We start from the raw sequence: 20,257 nt of genomic DNA on the forward strand, positions 1-20,257 counted from the left end.
ATAACTCTATCCATTTTTTGTGCGTTTCCATATTTGCAAACAACCAACATTTAATTTTTTCTTCAGTAACGTAGCTTTTTACCAATGACACCTCATCAAAAAGATCATTTTCGCAAATATTATTTTTCGGAAAATGGTTACTAATACATTAAAAAGATTTTTACACATATTCCCATAAAATCTCCTTTCTTAATATCACCCAATGAAAATTTTTAATATCCTTGACTTGAACTGTCCGTTCTTCAAGATATTCCAAGCAGTTACTATAAAAATTTCTAACTTCTTTCAGAAAATCTGGTCGTTTAATAGCACCTTGTTCTTCCAACCTAGTGATGTCCTTTCGAATAACTAAAGGAACGTAATCGTTACTCGTTACATCGCCTAATTTAGTTTACTCGGCATCCATTTTATGTGTTTTTTTTAAATTTATGTATTTTTATTTCTTTATATTTACTATAATAATTAATAAATAATAGGCAATATAATTTTACAGTACATTTAAAATAAGAAATGCAGATTTTTTTTAAAAAGTGGGACTTTTTTAAAAATCGGCGGGACGCAGGGAGAACTGTCCCGCCAAAATCGGGACGTGTGGTCACTTTATATTAGAAGCACACAAGTAATAACTATTTTCCTGAATAAAGTATATTCTGTCTATTATTACAAAAACGTAAGTTTAGCATCTTTTTATTTAATTACTTCAATAAAGGACAAATTCTTCTTTCACTTTTATATTACATAAGCAAGTGGTCATTTACTGTGCCCAAAATGAGTGCTTGTTCCCATTCAGATTACAAAGCAACGTTTGAACATGTGGCGCCATCTGTTGCCTTAGAGGAGAACAAATACTAAATATCGATTTTGAAGCAATTTCTTGCTCCTTCCCCCCCCCTTTTTTTATTTTTTCCATCGTTTAAGTGTAATACTACTTAAGCAGAATACCGAATATTCCTTTCTCACGGGGAATTAATTACTTAATATATTTTCATGTCTTTATGTACTGTTTTTTAGAATGTTTTATATAAAAAAGAGACACAAAGGAGGAAGAATTTTGATTTTTAAAGGCAGAAAAACGCGAAGTCTAACCTCGTACATAAGACATAATTTCGAATCTTATTTTTGTTAATATCATAATTCATTGTTCGCAGCTTGCCCTTCCCTTTCTACAGTGTTAACCTTCCACTGATTTCCTTTATTTCACTTAAATTATATGCACATTATTTTTTCTATACTTTTTGTCTATGTGTCAGTCACAGGCTTTGCATGCGTAGCTCTCTCAGTAGAGATTTAGTTTGGCCGCGAGTAACAGAACAAGGAAAGCTGGCAAAAAAATTTAAATGCCTTAATACCAGCAATTTCTACACGTTTAAATTATTAATTCAATCATTTGCCATTTATATGGGTGCTATAGGGAGCAACTTAAATATATTGATCAACGAGAATGCGGCAGTTTAAGCATCAAAGCAGAAAGTCGATTATAACCGTGGCAAGATGACAATATTTATTTTATTACAACGCTTTTCTCTCCTTACGATTACGCAAAGTATTTTCATTTTTCAGTGTCCATTTTCGGTTTTTTTATAATTAATAATTTAATAATGTCAATTTTATTTGCATTTTTGGTATACTTATTGAAGAAAATATATATTTTAAAATTCATAAATACATATTTTTTAATTAAAATCGCAATAGCAACCTTGTATTTAGCGTACATATATTAAAACACTCAATCAATTTCGAGCGCAGCTAAAGGTCCCCATAAAGGCAGCTAAAGGTGCGCTCGAAATCGATTGATTGTTTTAATATATGTACGCTAAATACAAGGTTGTTATTACGATTTTAATTGTCACATTGGCGTGTTTCTTTTCTATTCTACATATTTTTTATTTTCACAATTATCATTGCACAGTAAAATATTAGTACGAACCTAGTAGTTGAAAATTATTGACGAAATGATCAAAATACGTATAATCTTATATAGTTCAGGTAAACTCTTAACTAAAAGATTCTGCATACATGTGACAGTTTAGAACAATACACTGAGCTAATGTGGTAAGCACAACCAAGGATCCGATTATGGCATCACACTCTAGGGTTATTTACTCAGTAGGTGGAGTGCCCTCATGGAGGACCTTTTTGAAGGTAACGGACTTGTTTTCAGATTATGTGTGAGGAAACCACGAAAACTCACATGCAGCCAACTCATTTTATAAGCTTTGTACTTAAGTTGAATTACCACTGCTTAGCGTTTTTACAACTCTACAGCTAAAGAAACTTCTCAAACCTTACTATGTAGGTGAAAGCAACAGCGATATCATGCAAAAGATTCTTTTGCTGCGCTTAAAATCTAAGAGGAAAGAAAATAAGTAGATATGATCAAATATTTTCTTGCCTAATTACGACATATTTCCCAATCGATATATTATTCTGATTAGAGCTGAGATTTAAAAAAAAAATTAATTCAGAATTAATCTGCATAAGAACTTTTCTATTTATATTATATTTCAGAATATATTTCCCAATTTTTGCATATGTAATTAGGTAATTCTGCATTTCCGAATTTCTTACCGAGTATACTTTAAATTGCGAACATTAATTGTACCTAAGTGAGCTGACGTTTCGCACCGTAAGATGGTAAAAAAAAACAGGAACTTTTAATTTTGAAAAACCTCAAAAATGCCAAGCAATTGTTTAGCCGTATATTGTAGCTATCCCCTTCCGTGTGCTTTAATTATATACATGTAAATACTGGCCAATGAATTAGAAACCCAAGATCAATATTTTATTGGATCACCTTTTTTTTTTTTTTTTTTTTTTTTTTTTGCACGGATAACTGTTCTGATTCGTTTGAGCATCGAGTCTATACATGCTTCTGGAGTGCATTTACGTACAGAAAATACCATGTATTGGCTATGCACCTTTTTAGATCTTGTAAATTAGATGGAAAAGCGGAGTGCTGTCGGATGCGTCTTTCCACCATATCCCATAGATTTTTTATGGAGTTAAGATCCGGGCTATGCGGTGGCCAGGGAAAGTGCTGGAAGCCAGACTGATGTTCAGCGAACCAATGCTGAACACTTCTGGCACGATGTATAGTTGAATTATGGTCAATGAAGTATCCGTTGTCATCAGGGTAAAAATGCAATATTGCAGGGTGCACTTGATCTGCCAATATATCTAGGTATCTCATAGCTGTTTGTTTACCCTCGTGGAACAGAAGGGCACCACTTCCATGCCAGCAAAACATGCCCCATATCATGTTACTCCTACCAGACCCTTGCACAGGGCGAGTAAGGCAAGATGGCTTCATGGAGTTCTTGCCAAATTCGATGTCTTCCATCAGTGCAAAATAAGGTGTAGCGTGATTCATCCGACCACATCAGCCGTTTCCAATACTGAGATGTCCAGTGTCTTCTTTCACGACACCATTGCAAACGAATTCTTGCATGTCTGGCAGAGATGAGGGGTTTTCTCACAGGCACTCTACTATGAATTTCTGTCCTCTGCAATTCTCTGCACATAGTTCGAGCTGAAATCTGTTGGGAAGAGCCGTGGTAAACGATTTGTGTAAGATGAACCACAGTAGAGTCCTTGTTCTGCTGCACTAAAGATCTCTCTTGGATAGCTGCTTTTTAACACAGTGAGATTTGCTATCTTCGAAACTGAGGCCCCTGCTAAACGAACAGAAATAATAAGACCTTTCTCAAATGGTGAAAGATCTGCCGTTTATCCCATTTTACTTCATTCATCCTGAAAAGCCTTCTTACACCTTACTCACACTAGCTTTTTATACCAGCACGTCATGAAAAAAATTGCATACTTCATCCCTAGCATGCATTCAAATGAAAATCTCAAAGTTTTTTAATTTATTGGCCAGTATGTGTATAATAAATATGCTGTGCCCTTTCTTCAATTTGTAGCCTTCTGTCGCTGTGTTTCCTATAGAATTCACACTTTTGATGGTTTATTTTTTTATTTTGAATATGCTCCCATTCCTTAATTTCTCCTGCTCTTTTTAGAATTCTTCTTGAATAAAATATTTTTGACGAAGGAGGAATTTCGACTTTTTTTTTCCCAATTTTTTTATTCTTTCTGTTATTTCTTTTTGTTTTCCCCTTTTTTAGTTTGCATCATATATTTTATAACTTTTTTATTAAACTTAATAAATGCATAATTTGAAAACAATGAAGTATAATAAAAATAACTGCATTTGTCTAAATATGATATATATAAATTTAGTAAGTGCGAGAAACATATATAAATTTATGCAGATTCTTCATTACTTAATTTCTTTAAATATAATACAGGGCGATAATATTTGGTGGCAAAAATTTAAAAAGTGATTCGCCGTTTATAGTGAAATGCCACAAAATGCTGTTTTGATACTAATAGCCCTTCTGGGCTATCGGCCCTTTGAGCTAAAAAGAAAATTAAACTGTTTGTGTTCAACTGGTGTTGGTGAATGTTAATTATATGGCTTTTTTTAAGTGTATATTTAAATAAACTTTAACCCTTCCTTTTATTTACCTAGAACATAAAATCGCATTTTTGGGACACTGAACTTTACGCAGTAAATCATGTAATCAAGACAGCAAAAGCATGTGCAATTAAATAACGATTAATCACCATCGACTTCCTCTCGTGACATGAGATGGTCATAATAATTGCAGTCATAGAATGAAAACATGAGTAAACAGGAAAGGGACAGACCACCGATTTATGGATGCCGTTGATTGGAAACGGATCATGTGCAATAAATAGAACTGGTCGTACTGCCTAGTATTTATTTTAACCATGTCTTTCATCCCTTTTCATACAAGTTTACGACACATTACTAGAAAAGGTAAATTATTATTTAAATTTGCAAATAGAGTTCTATTCAAGATAATTTTGTACGCGCAATGTCCACGAAAGTCCTTACCTAGCCTTTATTTTTATCATAGACTATGCTTCTAATTATAATTATTTTAAACTGCATAAATATTCATGTTTGGACATTTTTAATTTAAAAATATCAATTTTGTTAAAATCACGAAATCTGTTTTCTTATACTTTCCGCCGATCCCTATGCTTATATTTTGTACTCGCTATAAAAAATAATACGTAAAAAGTGGAATTTTCATATTATAAAAATTGACCAAGGTATTTAATTACAAAATTAGAGACATTTGACATCTTTCGCATTGAGGTGTTCGTTTATAAATAAATTACAGTAATTCGAGGTTGATATTTTTTTCCTTAAATGCCATTCAATAAGCATTCTTTTCTGATTTACTACTGTCTTTAATTTGTAATTTTGTACATTTAATAATTGGGGAAATTTTCATACGAGTCATTTATAAATATTTAATTCTAAGTAATAAAGTCTAATAATAAAGTCTAAAATATATATTCTTAGGAAATATTGTTAACTTTTGAATTATAGCCTGGTAATGCTACAAAAGTTCTTTAAGATAAAACTATTTTCACTTTTAATTGATACTGTAATGAAGTTTAAAGAAATATCGCCATTTTTGAACGAACAACCAACTTTATTAGTCAAAACTTACAGAATAACTGAAAAACATTTTTAAGCGCGCGCATCGTCCGCAGATATTCTTTGCGGATAATCACGGGGAACTCTTCGAAGAAACGTTTTTTTTCTTTCACAATGATGGAACTTTCTGGAAATATTTTCAGTTTAAATACATTATTATTATTATTTTTACAAGAGAAGGATGTTCAAGCATATCTGTAACAAATACAAGTAGATACTTGACCAAATGAGCACAAGTGCTTTCAAAGAATCATTTTAAATAAACATATAAAATGTAATATTCTAATATTACAAAAATTTAAACAATGAAGTTTTAAACTTCCTAGAATGTATATTTTTAGTTGTGAGATGTTTGGATACAACGACTTAAACTGTCAACATTTTGATGGTGCTTCCTCTTTTTATGTGCAACTTCATAATTAAAAGGTTGTAAGATCAAAGCCCATCGTAATAGTCTAGGATTAGTCTCAGTGTTTTTATCCACTCATGCTAGAGGATTCTGATCAGTCTGAATAATGATCTTATGAGGTCTATCTAGGTAGAATTTTAACTTTTATACTGCAAAGACAGTGGCATCACAATCCCTTTCGATTGTACTGTACTTCTGTTCAGTAGGTGAAAACTTTTTGCTAAAATATTATTGGATGTTCTTCGCCTTTAACATTTATCTGCAATAATACAACGCCAATACCAATATTCGAAGCGTAGCACTGAATCATAAATGGTTGAGAAAAGTTCGGACTGTATAAGACTGTATTTTGTGTTAACCATTTCTTGAGTTCATCAAAAGCGTTTTGGCAGTCATCAGTCCAATATATGGTTGATTTGCAACATTTTCCTTTTGACAAATCTGTCAGTGGTGCAGAAATCACAGAAAATTCAGAAATATACCTTCAGTAATACCCCACAAGTCCTAGAAATGACCGAACCTGTGTTTTCGTGGTAGGTTTAGGGAAGTCCTTTATGGCTTGAATTTTTATTTCTGCTGGTCTTCTTTGACCTTGTCCTACTACATGACCTAGATATTTGACGGTCGTATGAGCAAACTGACATTTCGAAGGTTTAACATGCAGTTTAGCAATTTTCATCTTCTCCAAAATAATTTCTTTTTCAAATGTTCTTCCCAGGTTTGCGAGAAATACTGTAACATCGTCAATAGAGGGTACAGCAAATTCTTCACAGTTTCTTAATAATCCTGCCATCAAGCGGCTAAAATCATATAGCGCATTTTTTAGCCCGTAAAGTAACCTTAAGGGCTTAAATGTTCCAAAACTTGTCACAAAAGCAACGTAACGCTGGGCTCGTTTAGTTAGTGGGATCTGCCAGTAACCTCGAGTAAGATCTAGAACACTTATATATCTGGCAGATGACACTTTTGCCACTAAATATTCAATGTTTGGCAAGGGAAAATATTGTTGCCTTATTCAAGCGACGGTAATCAATGCATGGTCTTGTCTCTGTTCCAGGAACTTCAACCAGTATGAGTGGAGAGGTAAATTCCGATTCATTTGGTTCTACTGAGTTTATCATCTTGTTTTATGTCATTACTTGTTAGTTTTATGTCAGAAGTGTTGGCTTATGTAAACCGAAGTGAAAGGCTATTTTCACCCTTCTTATGACTTTTGTCTGCCTACTGTTAAAGACCTGATAATTCCTCTACAGTCTTCCTAGAGCTCGTGAGTTTATGTTACCAAAGCATATAAATTCATTGGATGTTTTTAATTATATGGTTTAAACTAATTATAATTAATATAATTTTGCTCGGAGGAGTGTAATCATTTTTTATTTTTGCGCCGGTAATTATACCAACCAACTATTCCCTTTACAAAGTTAGTCGATTTAATACCGTATTTATTTTCACAATTGTAGCCACCATAGCACTTGGCATACGGTTTCCCGAATATATATATACCACCTTCATACATTTCAACAATCTCTTTTTTCATCTCCATGGTGATTCTAACAATTTTCTCAGTTGCTTAACACTTTTCATTAACTTTCTTAAAACTCATAGCTATTGAATTTACAAAAAACTTGGGCAAAAAAATAAAAAACAAAGCACTTGAATCTTTAGTTATAAACCGGTTTATTTATTGAATAATAGCAACAGGCGTACAGCCATGGGCAATCGTAACATTGTTAAACAAGCCTAGTACAACCAGTCGTGGCTCATGGAACTTGAGTAGTATTCCAAACAAAATTTTGCAAACACGGCATATATAAAAGTGGACGTATGCCAAAGAATTGCTGTATCTTCATTTTGATGATGTTTGATGAAACAAATTGAAACTTTATTGGTGTACTGATGTTTTTTAAATAAAAGACAACTCCCTTGGAATAATGGCTGGTTTAGAAGCATTGCCGTTATATCATGTGGTTAGTTTTACAGCGAATTTTTCTCAAGGCTCTATCCGAAAATGAATAGGAACAAACATAATATTGAAAGATAACTCGTAGTGGCATTTATTAAGATAAAATACAAAATAAGATTTTTCTAGATGAGTTTCTCTCTACTTCCTGATGAAATCAATTATACTTACAAAATGTGTATGCCAGATGTTTTGCTCAAATTTCGGGATCTTTTAGCATAATATTTTAAGTAGATATCATCTTTAATTCGAAGATATTTTCATATCTTCAGTGTTTGATCAGATTAGAAATGTCGGGCTTTATGACGAACTTTCGTTTAGCATTTTTTAAAAATGCTTGCGTCTTTTTCGGACTCCTTTTCCAGAATGATTGATTTTATAATGATTAATTTTGTAAGTTTAAACATAGCGCGAGAGAAGAAAACATCTTTAAGCACAGTTATTTTGCTTCTTTTGACCTTATAATACAGAGGTTATCCCTCATTTTTTAGACGATTTTGCTTTGCGATAAGAAACGATCGGCTGCTTAGAAAATGTTTTTAACTGCAACTATGTTTTTCAAACTATAAATTATCGTCTGCTACCTCGAAATTTTGTTTTCATACAAAATGGTGCTTTTAAAGAAGCAATAGATAAAAGCCTATGCTTGTACTCTTTCCGAAGAAATCTATTCCTATCTAGTTATTAAAAAACACTGTAAAAGCCCTTTTTTATATCTCAAGCTACGATGGTTAATATTGTCAACAAGAAAGGAAAAAAAAACGTCAAAGTTTGGCTTCAGATGGAAAAATTGTTCCAAATGCATATCCAAGGAAAAAACGGAATGTTTCCAATGTTGAAATACTAAGATCTCTAATGTTAAAAGAAAAGCCACCAAATCAAACGACACTAGAAAAACCATTAAAATGCTCAGTGGCAACTATATACGAATGATTAATGGTGATTTGAATCTTAAAAAGTCGAAAAGGCGTAATGTGCATCGTCTTTCTCCACAACATATCGAAGAATGCAGAACGCTCTGCCGAATTTTTTATGACAAACATTTATCCGGACAAAAATGGAAAAATGTTATCACAATAGATGAATCTTGGCTCTCAATAAAAAGAGATCCATTTATTATAACAAAGAGACGAAAAAAATCTTAGAACATGACTCAAAGAATCTAAAGAAAGTTTTTCAAATGGATTTATGACTGTTGCTGGTTTTTGATATAACGACAAATAAAAATTAAAAAGGGTGCAGAAAACTCTTAAGGTCCACATATTATCAGGAACATATTTTATACCCAGTTTTTAAATAAGAAACAGTGCCATTAGTCTTTACCCACAGTGCCATTAGTCTGAAGAACTGCATCAAAACAAAGCATGCAGCCACACGTCAAAATCCACTGTTAATTTCCTGAAAAAAGGCAGAACAAGAAACGGGTGTCAAAGCCATATCCTTCACTTGGATGTATCACCCACGGACCTTTGCGCTTTTGGTCTTGTCGGACTGTCCAAACGTCGACCCACAACCCTCTTTGGACTTTAAAAAGCTGTTCAAGAGAAATGATTTTTCTGATACTACAAAAAGCTTTATTGTTTTGGAAATTACAGTGCAGAAAGATAGTGAATAATAAGGGTTACCAAACAGAACATTTAAAATACAAAAAAATTAGGTAAAATATTTCCATAAATACAATGGAAATCGTTTAAAAATGTGTGAACAAGCTGTGTAAGATTATTCTACTTTAATAGCTTAAATATAGCTTTTGCTTTCGTTATAGGAGATGCCATTTCATAAACGGTTCTCGCATTCTGAAACTCCTATTCTTATTCTAAAGGGAATAAATAATTCTTAGCATGGCAATGACAAACTTTTACAAATTTATTACCTCATATATAACGATTACTCATACTTTTGCACATTACCTACATTTAGCCCAATTTTGCAGGCATCTTCTTTATTAAAGAAGAAGGTAAAAAACAGACTTGCCATTTTGCACTTTCAATAAAGCTGACCCGAGGGTGATAGTTTATGGCCTGCTAAATACTGGAACAGGAATTCAGTAGAAGTTCGGAGCTGAACTATAAATTATCTAACTTCATAGATTATGGCTTTTATTAAAAACGAAAAATAACTCAGATTCTAAGCACAAATACGCTATTATTTAGGTAACTTACTTACAAAATTTTTAAAAGATAATAATTAATTCACATTTGTTTGGATATCATTGAATGTATATAAAATAATCAAAAAGTGATTATATTTTATGAACTTTAAATACATATTCTGCAATAAAACCTTTTTTAAGGACGCGCAAAAAGAAATAAAGAATACTTTCAAAAGCATTTAAACAGTTTTATTCCCAGAGTTAAAATAAATAAATGGCAGTATAAAAGATAATGACAATCTAAGTGATTTCATTATCAAAAATTGTTAAATTGAAGCTCACATCATTTTGAATATGGTTATAAAATTATTCTGTGAGAATATTTTGTTAATATGATTTCATGTTCAATACTTTTTGAACAAAATGTAAATCTCTTTATTTTAAAATGACTGAAAACTTTTAGACGTTGACAGGAAACAAAATTTACACGTCTTCAGTATCAAATTTAACCAAACGTTTGCACCCTGTGTTTACGCATCACTTTTTGCGATTCAATAAAAATATCCATCCTTTTTCTATCATTTTATGCAAAAAGGGGAAACAATGTTTTTTACATGCACTTAAAATATGGCGGTACGCTGCCTTTTATACACACAACAATTAAGCATGGTAGGAAATAAACTTCTGAGCAAATAATTATCAAACTGAATTAAAACATCATGTTTAATTATTACTTAGTGAAAATTATGCAAAAGTTATATTCATAACAGTGAACCAAATTTTCTTTTATGTGAAGTTTGAACCAGTTATCTATATACTCTAAATATTATTACTATATTCAACTTTAAAGTAAACAAATTTCGTTCATTCGTTTAGTTGAACAAAAAATAGTGTTACAGAATTTCAGAATAAACAATCATAGTATATATTTTGTTCAGTATATACATAAACAAGGTTTGATAGTGAAAATAAAATGTGTTGATCTCATCGAATTTCAATGAACATTATTCTTCAAGAAGCCATATAAACGAATCCTCACTGAAATTCATTTAAAATGCAATCTGTTCAAAAAATACAATCTCAGTGGTATGAAGGTGCAATGATTCTCCTACCTGATGTCAAGTTTCCATGAAAAAGAAATCTGAAAATAAGATTTCAGTTCTAATTTACAAAAATTTTTAAATATACAAAGATTTGTACAGCTCACAATATTTTGGCTAGTAAAGCACTCGTAAATGAAGCTAAAATTAACAAATATATAGATAAAATTGTCTGAATCCCAGCAGCTCCGCCACCAGTACAGCGTTCGAAGTATTGTGTACATGCGTTTTCTGACAAGCTTCCGCCCAGTCTTGATGCAATTTCTTCAATGACTTCAGACGTCCCTTCCCGGCAACCATCTTGTGTCTCCATCAACATTTTTAAACAACGCCTGTAGCCGTCAAAGGAGCTGCAGGATATTAAAATTATACAGAATACTACATTACGGAATTTTACAAATTTTCATAACAGCATAACAAACTGAGGAAAATCTTTATCAATTTAGAATTTTTCCAATTATAGAAATAGTTAACCATTGATAAAGAAAAAATGTAAGAAATTAATAAAAAGAAAACGTTTTCAAATAAATGGCATTTAATTGTCCGTTCACTTAATCTAAAATGAAAAGAGGCTAAACTTCATTATTTACATGTTGATTCGATCATATCAGAAATATTACAGTTATGCAGGGTGAAGTAGAAAACCATGAAGGTTTCTGAACCATGAAAGTGAAATGACACAGAAGAATTCATTTATATTCATGTTGTTTAATGTACAGATAAACAAGTTTTATGTTACAATTTAATGTACACCATTATTAAGGAATGACATCCATATTAAATTCCAAAAATGGAATCTTGCAAATGTCATCCTCATCGGTCCACACATTGTTGAAATCATTCATAACTTCGAATAGCGTTTTGCAACATTTCTCTCAGTATGGCGACTACCTCACGTTGACAGCCTTTAGTTCTGATAAGAAACGTAATTTATTCACGTACACTCTTTCTTTTAATTATGCGCCTTGTGATATCTCTATGTCGGAAAATTAAACGCTTCAGGAATCTTCAACAATTCTATCGAATCTCGAACCATGTGGGCAATTGCCTCAGTCTTGCTGAAACAATCTCAGAAGACTATATACTATAGATGGGGATAATCTTTTCTGAGGATGCACCGCCAACCAAATATCATCTTCGTCCTGGAATGTTTTTCAAGCAGAGGCTTCCCAGTCCTCGTCTCCAGTGACAATGAAATGAAATCTGCCACTGAACATCTGCCTCAGAAGCAGAACTAAAAGCTTCTGACGCTGATGTTCAGAGGCATTTTTCACCTAGCTCTCGGTAAAGAAGCTCTTAAGATATAAAAGATATAACATATTATATATAAAATTTATTTCCATCTAAAATACAAATCTTTTGATTTTCACAATAGATTGACTGATCTTTTGCCCTTTTAATATGGATCTATCTTTAAATTTACTAAGCAAACAACTTGTATTCACGTACAAAACGGAAAATTTGGAAACTTTTACGTAGTTTTCTGCTGATATAGCTGACACAACCTGGAGAATCTTTTCTTGTTTACATCAGTAAATTAGTAAATAAAAAAAACAGTCTGTATACTGAGTGATTTTAAAATAACTGATTAAAATGTAAATAGAAGTACACAGAACAAAACAAAGCAATTACATTTCGAAGTGAAATGTGTGCGCAGAAACGGCGCGCGTAAATGCTAGCAAGTAAGGAAAATATGAAAATCAACTCTCTTGACTTTATATCTCTTTCCTAGAGATATAAAGTCAAAAGAAGCAAGCATTTGAATGATTCAACTTTCTGCAATAATTTCTCAAAAACGCATCCTCCAACAGAAATGTAAAGTTCACAGTGGTGCAGCATGGATTGGCGTACATTAACAAATAACTCGGGTATTTCATACACATTTCTAGCATCAACTTATAATCTAGATACAATATCTTCATCATAGAGCTTTTTTAAATTATGGCAGTTTTATTAATGTGTCCCTATCTAATGTGTCCCTATCTATAAAAATCTATGCATTTTGAATTTGGTGATTATTGGCGAAAGAAATAGTTCACCGCACCCATTCCAATAGGAGTAGCAGGTAGCGTCAAAGTAATATCTGACACAACTGTTGAAGTGGGCTGGCTCCAGAAATTTATAATCTTCTGGACTTTGAAAAATTCGTAACTAGATTGTACCATAAAGGCAGTCCTCAACTTACGATGCTCAGAATTACAAGGGCCAAAAACTAAATTCTTTTAAATTTAATTTACATCCAGTATATGCATATACGTAAGTCAGCTAGAAGTTAAATTGCCACTGCCCCTACTAAATATGCAATGGGATCTTTGCCGATACTGTTTATGTTTCATTAATTGCTTGTTGAAGTAAGTAGCAGAATACTCTGAAGATATAAAATACCTACAAATCACACAATTTTGGGAAAAAATGTGAAATCTATGAGTCCAGAACATTGAAACTACAAAAAACGTTTCAGAGCAATGCATGCTATTAATTTGTACAAAGTTGTTGCCGCGGGAAACAATTGAATAGCACAATGAGCATGTAATCACGGAACAAGCTGACGAAAATGCAATGGAATAGCACTTACAGACATTAATTTCGGTAATTAGAAGAGTAAGTGGACAACGATGAAATAGAACTGATTGACGACGATTTTATAGATTTCCAAAATGAAAACATTCTCGAAGACGGGAATAACATGGATGATGAAAGAACTTCAGTTACTCAAAAAAATGGATCAAACCATTGACCATTTTGAAAGAATTTTTGGAAATTCGAGAACAATCGGATATAACCGCAAAATGTATGATTAAAAGTCAAATATACAACATTAACGAATTTTCGGATTAAAGGAACTACTCTCCTTTGTAGTGAATCATCCAAATGAGTAAAAGGTTTTCACCTATTATGTTAAATCAAAGACATCTGATTTGATTTATGCTAACTAAATTAAAAGAAAAGTAAGTTCTAATTTTATAAAATAAGTATGAATGTGTGCATACATGTACGTATACAAATAAACTGATTTCGAAAACAAGAAAGTTTCCGACTCACGTCAGAATCGATTTCAGACGGATGGGACGGAACTCGTCGTAATTTGTATCTGTATGGTAAACCGTACCACACTATATACTTGTGCAGTACTACCAGTATTGTAAAAAAAACATCAAATAAAACTTCAGGAGAAACTTCAAAAAAGAATGTAAAATAAATTTGGTAATTTAAAGTAATTTTTACATTGTTGACAATTTTTAGACTGATTCAGCTCAAGGTAATTCAAAATGCGCCAGAACATTCCATCAAACTGCATAATCTAAATCCACTTAAGGACAATTACAATTGGAAAGACAATGTTGATAAACAAAGAAACACGTAACAGTACTTTTTTCATGCTATACGTATGGTTATTTCTTCCTTGCTAATTACTTAAAAATTTTAATGAGATATTTTTTAATTAAAATTTTAATTGAATAATGTATTTAAATGATTTTCAGCTTTTAATTCATTATACACTTCAAGCTGAACTAATTTTCACACAAATGTAGTAAAGTCAAACTTACCAACACTGAAGATGTGTCTTGTCCTCATATTCAACAAGCAATATGTCTCGCTGGTTCCGATCATATTTTTCTTTGCAATACTGTAAGCCATCTGATATATTCCTCAAGCAAGAAAGGCTGAGAATATATTCTAAACAGAATTATAACCATTGATTAAAACACAGACTGATTACTTTCCTCCATATATATTGAACATTTTAATTTAATTAGTCAATATAATTTAAATAAGCTATATCTATCTATCTATCTATGTATATATATATATATATAGTACTTTATAATAAATAATTTATAATATTTAAATTATTATAAATTATTTATTATAAAGCACTGACCGATCTAAGAAGTTAGAATAGCTATTCTCTAACCAATAAGTGCAAAAGTACAATAACATGAAATGCGAAGCTGCTCATTTGATAACAATCCGGTTACTGTATGTACTTTCCATTGCTCATTAATGCAATTATTTAAATCTATTCGTCTGAACAGAAAATATATGCGCTCAGCTTAAGTTATCCCCCAGCACCCTCAGTTCCTTTATACAAGCGATTCTCAACCGGTGGTACGCAAGAGAAAAACAGGTGGTACGCAAAGAAACAAAGTATTTTTAACTTTTAAATTCAAAAATCTCGTAAAGAAAAAGAACAAGTGATAGAAATTTTCTGTGATCGAACTCTAACTGAAGATTTCAAAAAACAACGCACTTGTTAACTTTTCGCGGAACCGAAAAAAAAAAAGAACTTAAAGGCATTTCAATTAAAGCTATTAAAATTTTATTCAATTTCTGCACAGCCTATTAGTGTAAACAAGGATATTTTTCCATGTTATATATGGAAAAATACAGAATAAAATTAAAAGTGGATCCTAATTTACGTTTAAAGATAAGTGAAATATGACCAGACATGAAAGAAACTGATCTCTCTTAAACAGGCCCCAATTTCACACTAAATTTTAGAATTAAAGTATCATAACTTAAAGTTCGATAATTAAATCGGTAACCAATTTTTAATCCAATATTTTTATGTGTGTATATTTATTACAAATAGCCAACAGTTTGTGAAAATTGCAAAATAATCATTCTAAAATATAGTGGTGGTATTAGTTTTTCAATTTTTGTTTAGATGGTTCACATTAGTCAAAAGGTTGAGAACCGCTGCTTTATACGTTTTGAATATTTATGCAGAATGTTTAGGTGTTTATAATTAGGTGTTGGTGTATTTAATTATGGCAAAGCACACGAGGGCTATCTGCCTAAAGGGAGGGATGCCTTTCGTGGAGGACTTTCTAAGGGAAACTGGCTCGTATACACGTTACACATGGGGAAAGCCACGTAAACGCCCATGCAGCCAGCCCGTTCGTGGGATTCGAACCTCAAACCGAACTACCAGTGTTCAGCGTCTTTACCGCTCGGCCGCTGGTGGGCCCGTTTATAATTAGGAATGAATATGTTATGTTTAGATGTTTATGAATATTTATGTTTAGATGAATGTTTATGGAAACCAAATCTCACAGTTACATTCAAAGGAGAGGTTCTGTTTCAAAGCAGAGGTTAAGTAAATTATTAATGCTTCAGCGTGTATTCGAATAATTTAATGACCTTTACCTGTCACACTTTTTATTAAATTTAATTCAAAATTTCAAAATTTTTCTTATTTATTTGGTTTTAAGGAGGATTTAAAAACTCAATATTAAATTCTTAATATATATTTCTTTTTCTATAGCAATCATTGTATTTTCAGTAATACGAGAAGCAATCTTCTTATCAAAGCACCCCCCCTCCAAAAAAATAGCAATGAAAGAAAATATTAATTTATTAGTTAGGAAGCGTGAACCAAGTGAAATGGAATTAGCATGACAGTTTGTACAAATCACATACATGATTTTTCAAGGTGATAATACTCAAATGAGTTATATACTAGTACTTTTCTCCCCGCTCAAATGCGCACATGCGTTCCAGACTGATATTTCACCGTTTACCCAGTAATCTGATAAAAAATATCATTCTAATTACTCTATCAAATTAAGCAAAATAATATTAACAATACCGGGTTCAGTATTTTATTTTCCTATGTTGCCTAAGATATTAGAGAGTTTTTATGAAATATTCCTTACTAGTTCTCTCTACGAAGGGAAAAAAAAAAGCATACTGCAAGCATACAACGTAGCCAATATAACGTTTTACCGTGCATACTCGCGTGTAAGTTGAAGTTTCATTTTGCCGTATAATTTACAAAATTTTATAATTCCGGACATATGAAAAAAAAAACTGGCATCCTGAAATACCTATCGTGGAATGGCAAACAGCGAGAGTGACGTTTCAGTGTCAGAAAAACATAATTTAGCATGATATTATAAATTTTATATTTCGTTTGTTTTTACCAAATAATGTTCACTTATTACAAATATACTATGTTTTGAACTTGTTGTTCTTATGAAATTGCATTGGTAGTTTTACTAAGAACAACAGTTACCCACCTGAGTGGCTATAGCTGAAGTCATATATATATATATATATATATTATCAGTGTTGTAATTTATCAGATAATAACAAGAACTTTTGAATTTCGTAATGTTAAACAAGTGTTCTTAATTCAGTGCCAAACTAAGAAAATAGGAATTCTGAATCAAAATTTTAAATTTAGAGTCTAGAAACAACGAAATCTGAGTACACCGCCATTTTAAATATTGATCGGTTATTGCATTTAAAATAAATAGATCTAATTTTTCAGATACATTCGAGGAAATTTAGAAAAATTAATTCATCAACATTAATTAAACAACTTAGATTCGATTCCGATCATATACTAGTATGTATATTGTGTTGATATAGTGTACAGCAGTGTTTCTCAACCTCCGGTCCGCAATATTTTCCCGGTCCACGAAATATTCAGCTATCTGTTCAAAGTGTCATCGGCCGACAACCGATATTACAACAGCATCTACATTACAATAACAATAGTTTACTAGTTTAGAAAATAATATGATCGATAATGAAAAATATAACAAACTGGCAACCATGTACCTAATCGCCTTTCATAAATTGCCGTGCCGTACACTTAGTACACCAGTTAGTGTGCCCCTGTCTGCCTTGAGTTTGGCTGAATATCTATCGTAGTGTTTAAGGCGTCTTATGTTATATTTCGCTTTTTATCTTGCTTACATTCTTGCTTGCACGCCTGGACAACTGAAAACTATACATCAGCATAAGTTTTAATAACCACTGAATTTAATACTGTGCTTTAACTACTATTTCTTTAACTTTAGATTAAAAATCAATAACCAGGATGAAAAGGAAACGAAAGGCACATTACAAAATTTCGTGCAAAGAAAGTATTCAAATTCTCCCTAACCATGTATGCCGTCCGCCCCTTCGAATACAGATGAAGGTGAATATAGTTCACAACCTGCCAAAAAAAAAAAAAAAAAGAAAACCGTTTGTAAGACACTAAATCGCAGATTATTTGAAATACGGTTTTGTCCTTTGGCCACAATCAGAAGAAAATTGACCAAAATCTAAATGTGTTGTTTGTAAAGATGTTCTTTCCAACGAAAGCATGAAACCGTCCAAGCTTTCGCGGCATTTACAAACGAAGCACCAACAACTGGAAAGCAAACCTCTGGTCCTTCTCCAGAGAAAACGTTTGGAGATGAAAATTCAAAAGGATGCTTTTAAAAAAATGTTTCCCGGTTGATAAATCGTTTTTAAAAGCATCGTATTTAGTTACTCTGCGTCTCGCCAAATCTAAGAAACTATACTCAGTCGCTTAAGAACTTGTCATACCTTGTTTAATAGAGGTATATGATGAAGTGTTAGGCCAATCTGTTGCATATAAAATGAAAATTCTGACCAATGATACTATTGGACGAAGAATATTTCGGTTATCATATGACGTAGAAAGTAAACTACTGCAAGATATTTGTAAATCGAAATGGTTTGCTGTTCAAATGAATGAGTTAATTGACGCCTCAAATAGTGCCTTATTATTATGTTATATTCATTATATTGACTATGCAATCAATGATATTAGAGAAGAACTGATGTGCTGTATCGAACTACCCTCCCAATCAACCAGTGTTGAAATATTTAAGGCAGTTAACAATTATATTGAAAGTAACTCCACTGACTGGAAAAAAGGCATCGGTTTGTGTACTGATGGTGCTGCTGCTATGACTGGAAGACATACAGGTGTTGCAAAGAGAATAACAGACGTAGCATCAGAAGAATTAGTAGTCACTCACTGCATTATAGTTTAGGAGCAAATAAATTATTCCCACAATTGAATGGCATTCATCTGGAATCGGTAAAAATTGTAAATTTAATCAAAAGTAACGCCCTTAATTCAAAATTGTTTATGTCAAGAAATGGGATAGGATCATGTACAATTAATTATTGCACGCCGAAATACGCTGGCTATTCAGAGGAAAAGTCCTTAACCGGTTGTATGAGTTGAGAAATGAGGTACAATTGTTTCTAAATCAAAAGGGATCATTATTGAGCAGATATTTTCAGAACAAATAATGGGTAGCCTTGTTTTCATACCTATCAGACATATTTTCATTGATAAAAGAACTAAATTTAAGTTTTTCAAGGTAAAAATAATACCGTTTTCAACTTCTACAATAAGATTGATGTTTTCAAGAACGTGCAACGTGCGGAAGTAACACTTTTGACATGTTTGCTCCTTTTTACTTCCCTGTACTAAGTAAAAAGGAACTATTGTAATCGCGAAAAGCTTCAGGCAGCATATTTCAACGAAAATATACACTTTGACCGCTTTCGAATGCAATTTAACGATGTTTTTGCGTAATATCTATACGTAATGACAGAATAAAAGACTTTTTCCCTCCAAAAAAACTAAAAAACTGCTTTATAATGAATTATGAAGAGAATTTTTCGCGGCGTCTGTACGAACGTATGTACGTACGTGCGTACGAACGTATGTACGTACGTGCGTACGAACGTATGTACGTACGTGCGTACGAACGTATGTACGTACGTGCGTACGAACGTACGTACGTGCGTGCGTACGTACGTATCTCGCATAACTCAAAAACGAGTAGCCTCAGAACGTTGAAATTTTGTATATAAGACTACTATAACATGTAGATGTGCACCCCGTATTTTGGTTTCAATCGGCCGCGCCAAACGCATATAAATATATTTATAAATATATCCACTCTGTTACCCGGCTCAGTGATCTCAGTTTCTTTACTCTTATATGTTTGTAAATTGTACATTTTTTGCTTTAAAAATTATTGAATTATGTTGTTTTTATCTTCTGGTTAATGTTTTTATGCCTTTGGTAATTCTGGAAGCAATATTTGTACAATTATCGACAATTTAAAAGCTGTTTAAGTGCGGTTAAGTTTTAAATAACATGGCGGACATATTTGTTTACATTTGAAACAGCAGAATTGTAGATTTGTTGCCAATCTAGAGACACTATGCTTCGCAACACAAAAATAACGCCTTCTTTTATTATTGCGAATTAAATCATGCTTAATCCTTTCTAGAATTTTTTCGAGGAAATAAGTATTTAAGATTTACTTCGTAATTTTTAATACAGATATTTTGAGTTTTTATGTATTTTTGCCTTGTCGCGAAGTGAAAA

General features: G+C 32.3%; 1 protein-coding gene across 1 annotated transcript in view; it reads right to left on the reverse strand.

Moving 5' to 3' along the window:
* Positions 1-10,231: 10,231 nt before the first annotated feature.
* LOC118189834 (uncharacterized) overlaps positions 10,232-20,257 on the reverse strand; it is a 117,395-nt gene continuing 107,369 nt past the window's right edge. The window contains exons 4-5 of the mRNA XM_085818637.1: positions 14,646-14,775; positions 10,232-11,447 (exon numbers count right to left, since the gene is read on the reverse strand). Coding sequence (XP_085674763.1) covers positions 11,201-11,447; positions 14,646-14,775 — 377 coding nt within the window. The 3' untranslated portion in view covers positions 10,232-11,200. The remainder of the gene's footprint in view (positions 11,448-14,645; positions 14,776-20,257) is intronic.

This window comes from Stegodyphus dumicola, chromosome 6, assembly GCF_044657685.1.
Source record: "Stegodyphus dumicola isolate Sdum_Otavi_A_Nest chromosome 6, ASM4465768v1".
NCBI lineage: Eukaryota > Metazoa > Arthropoda > Arachnida > Araneae > Eresidae > Stegodyphus > Stegodyphus dumicola.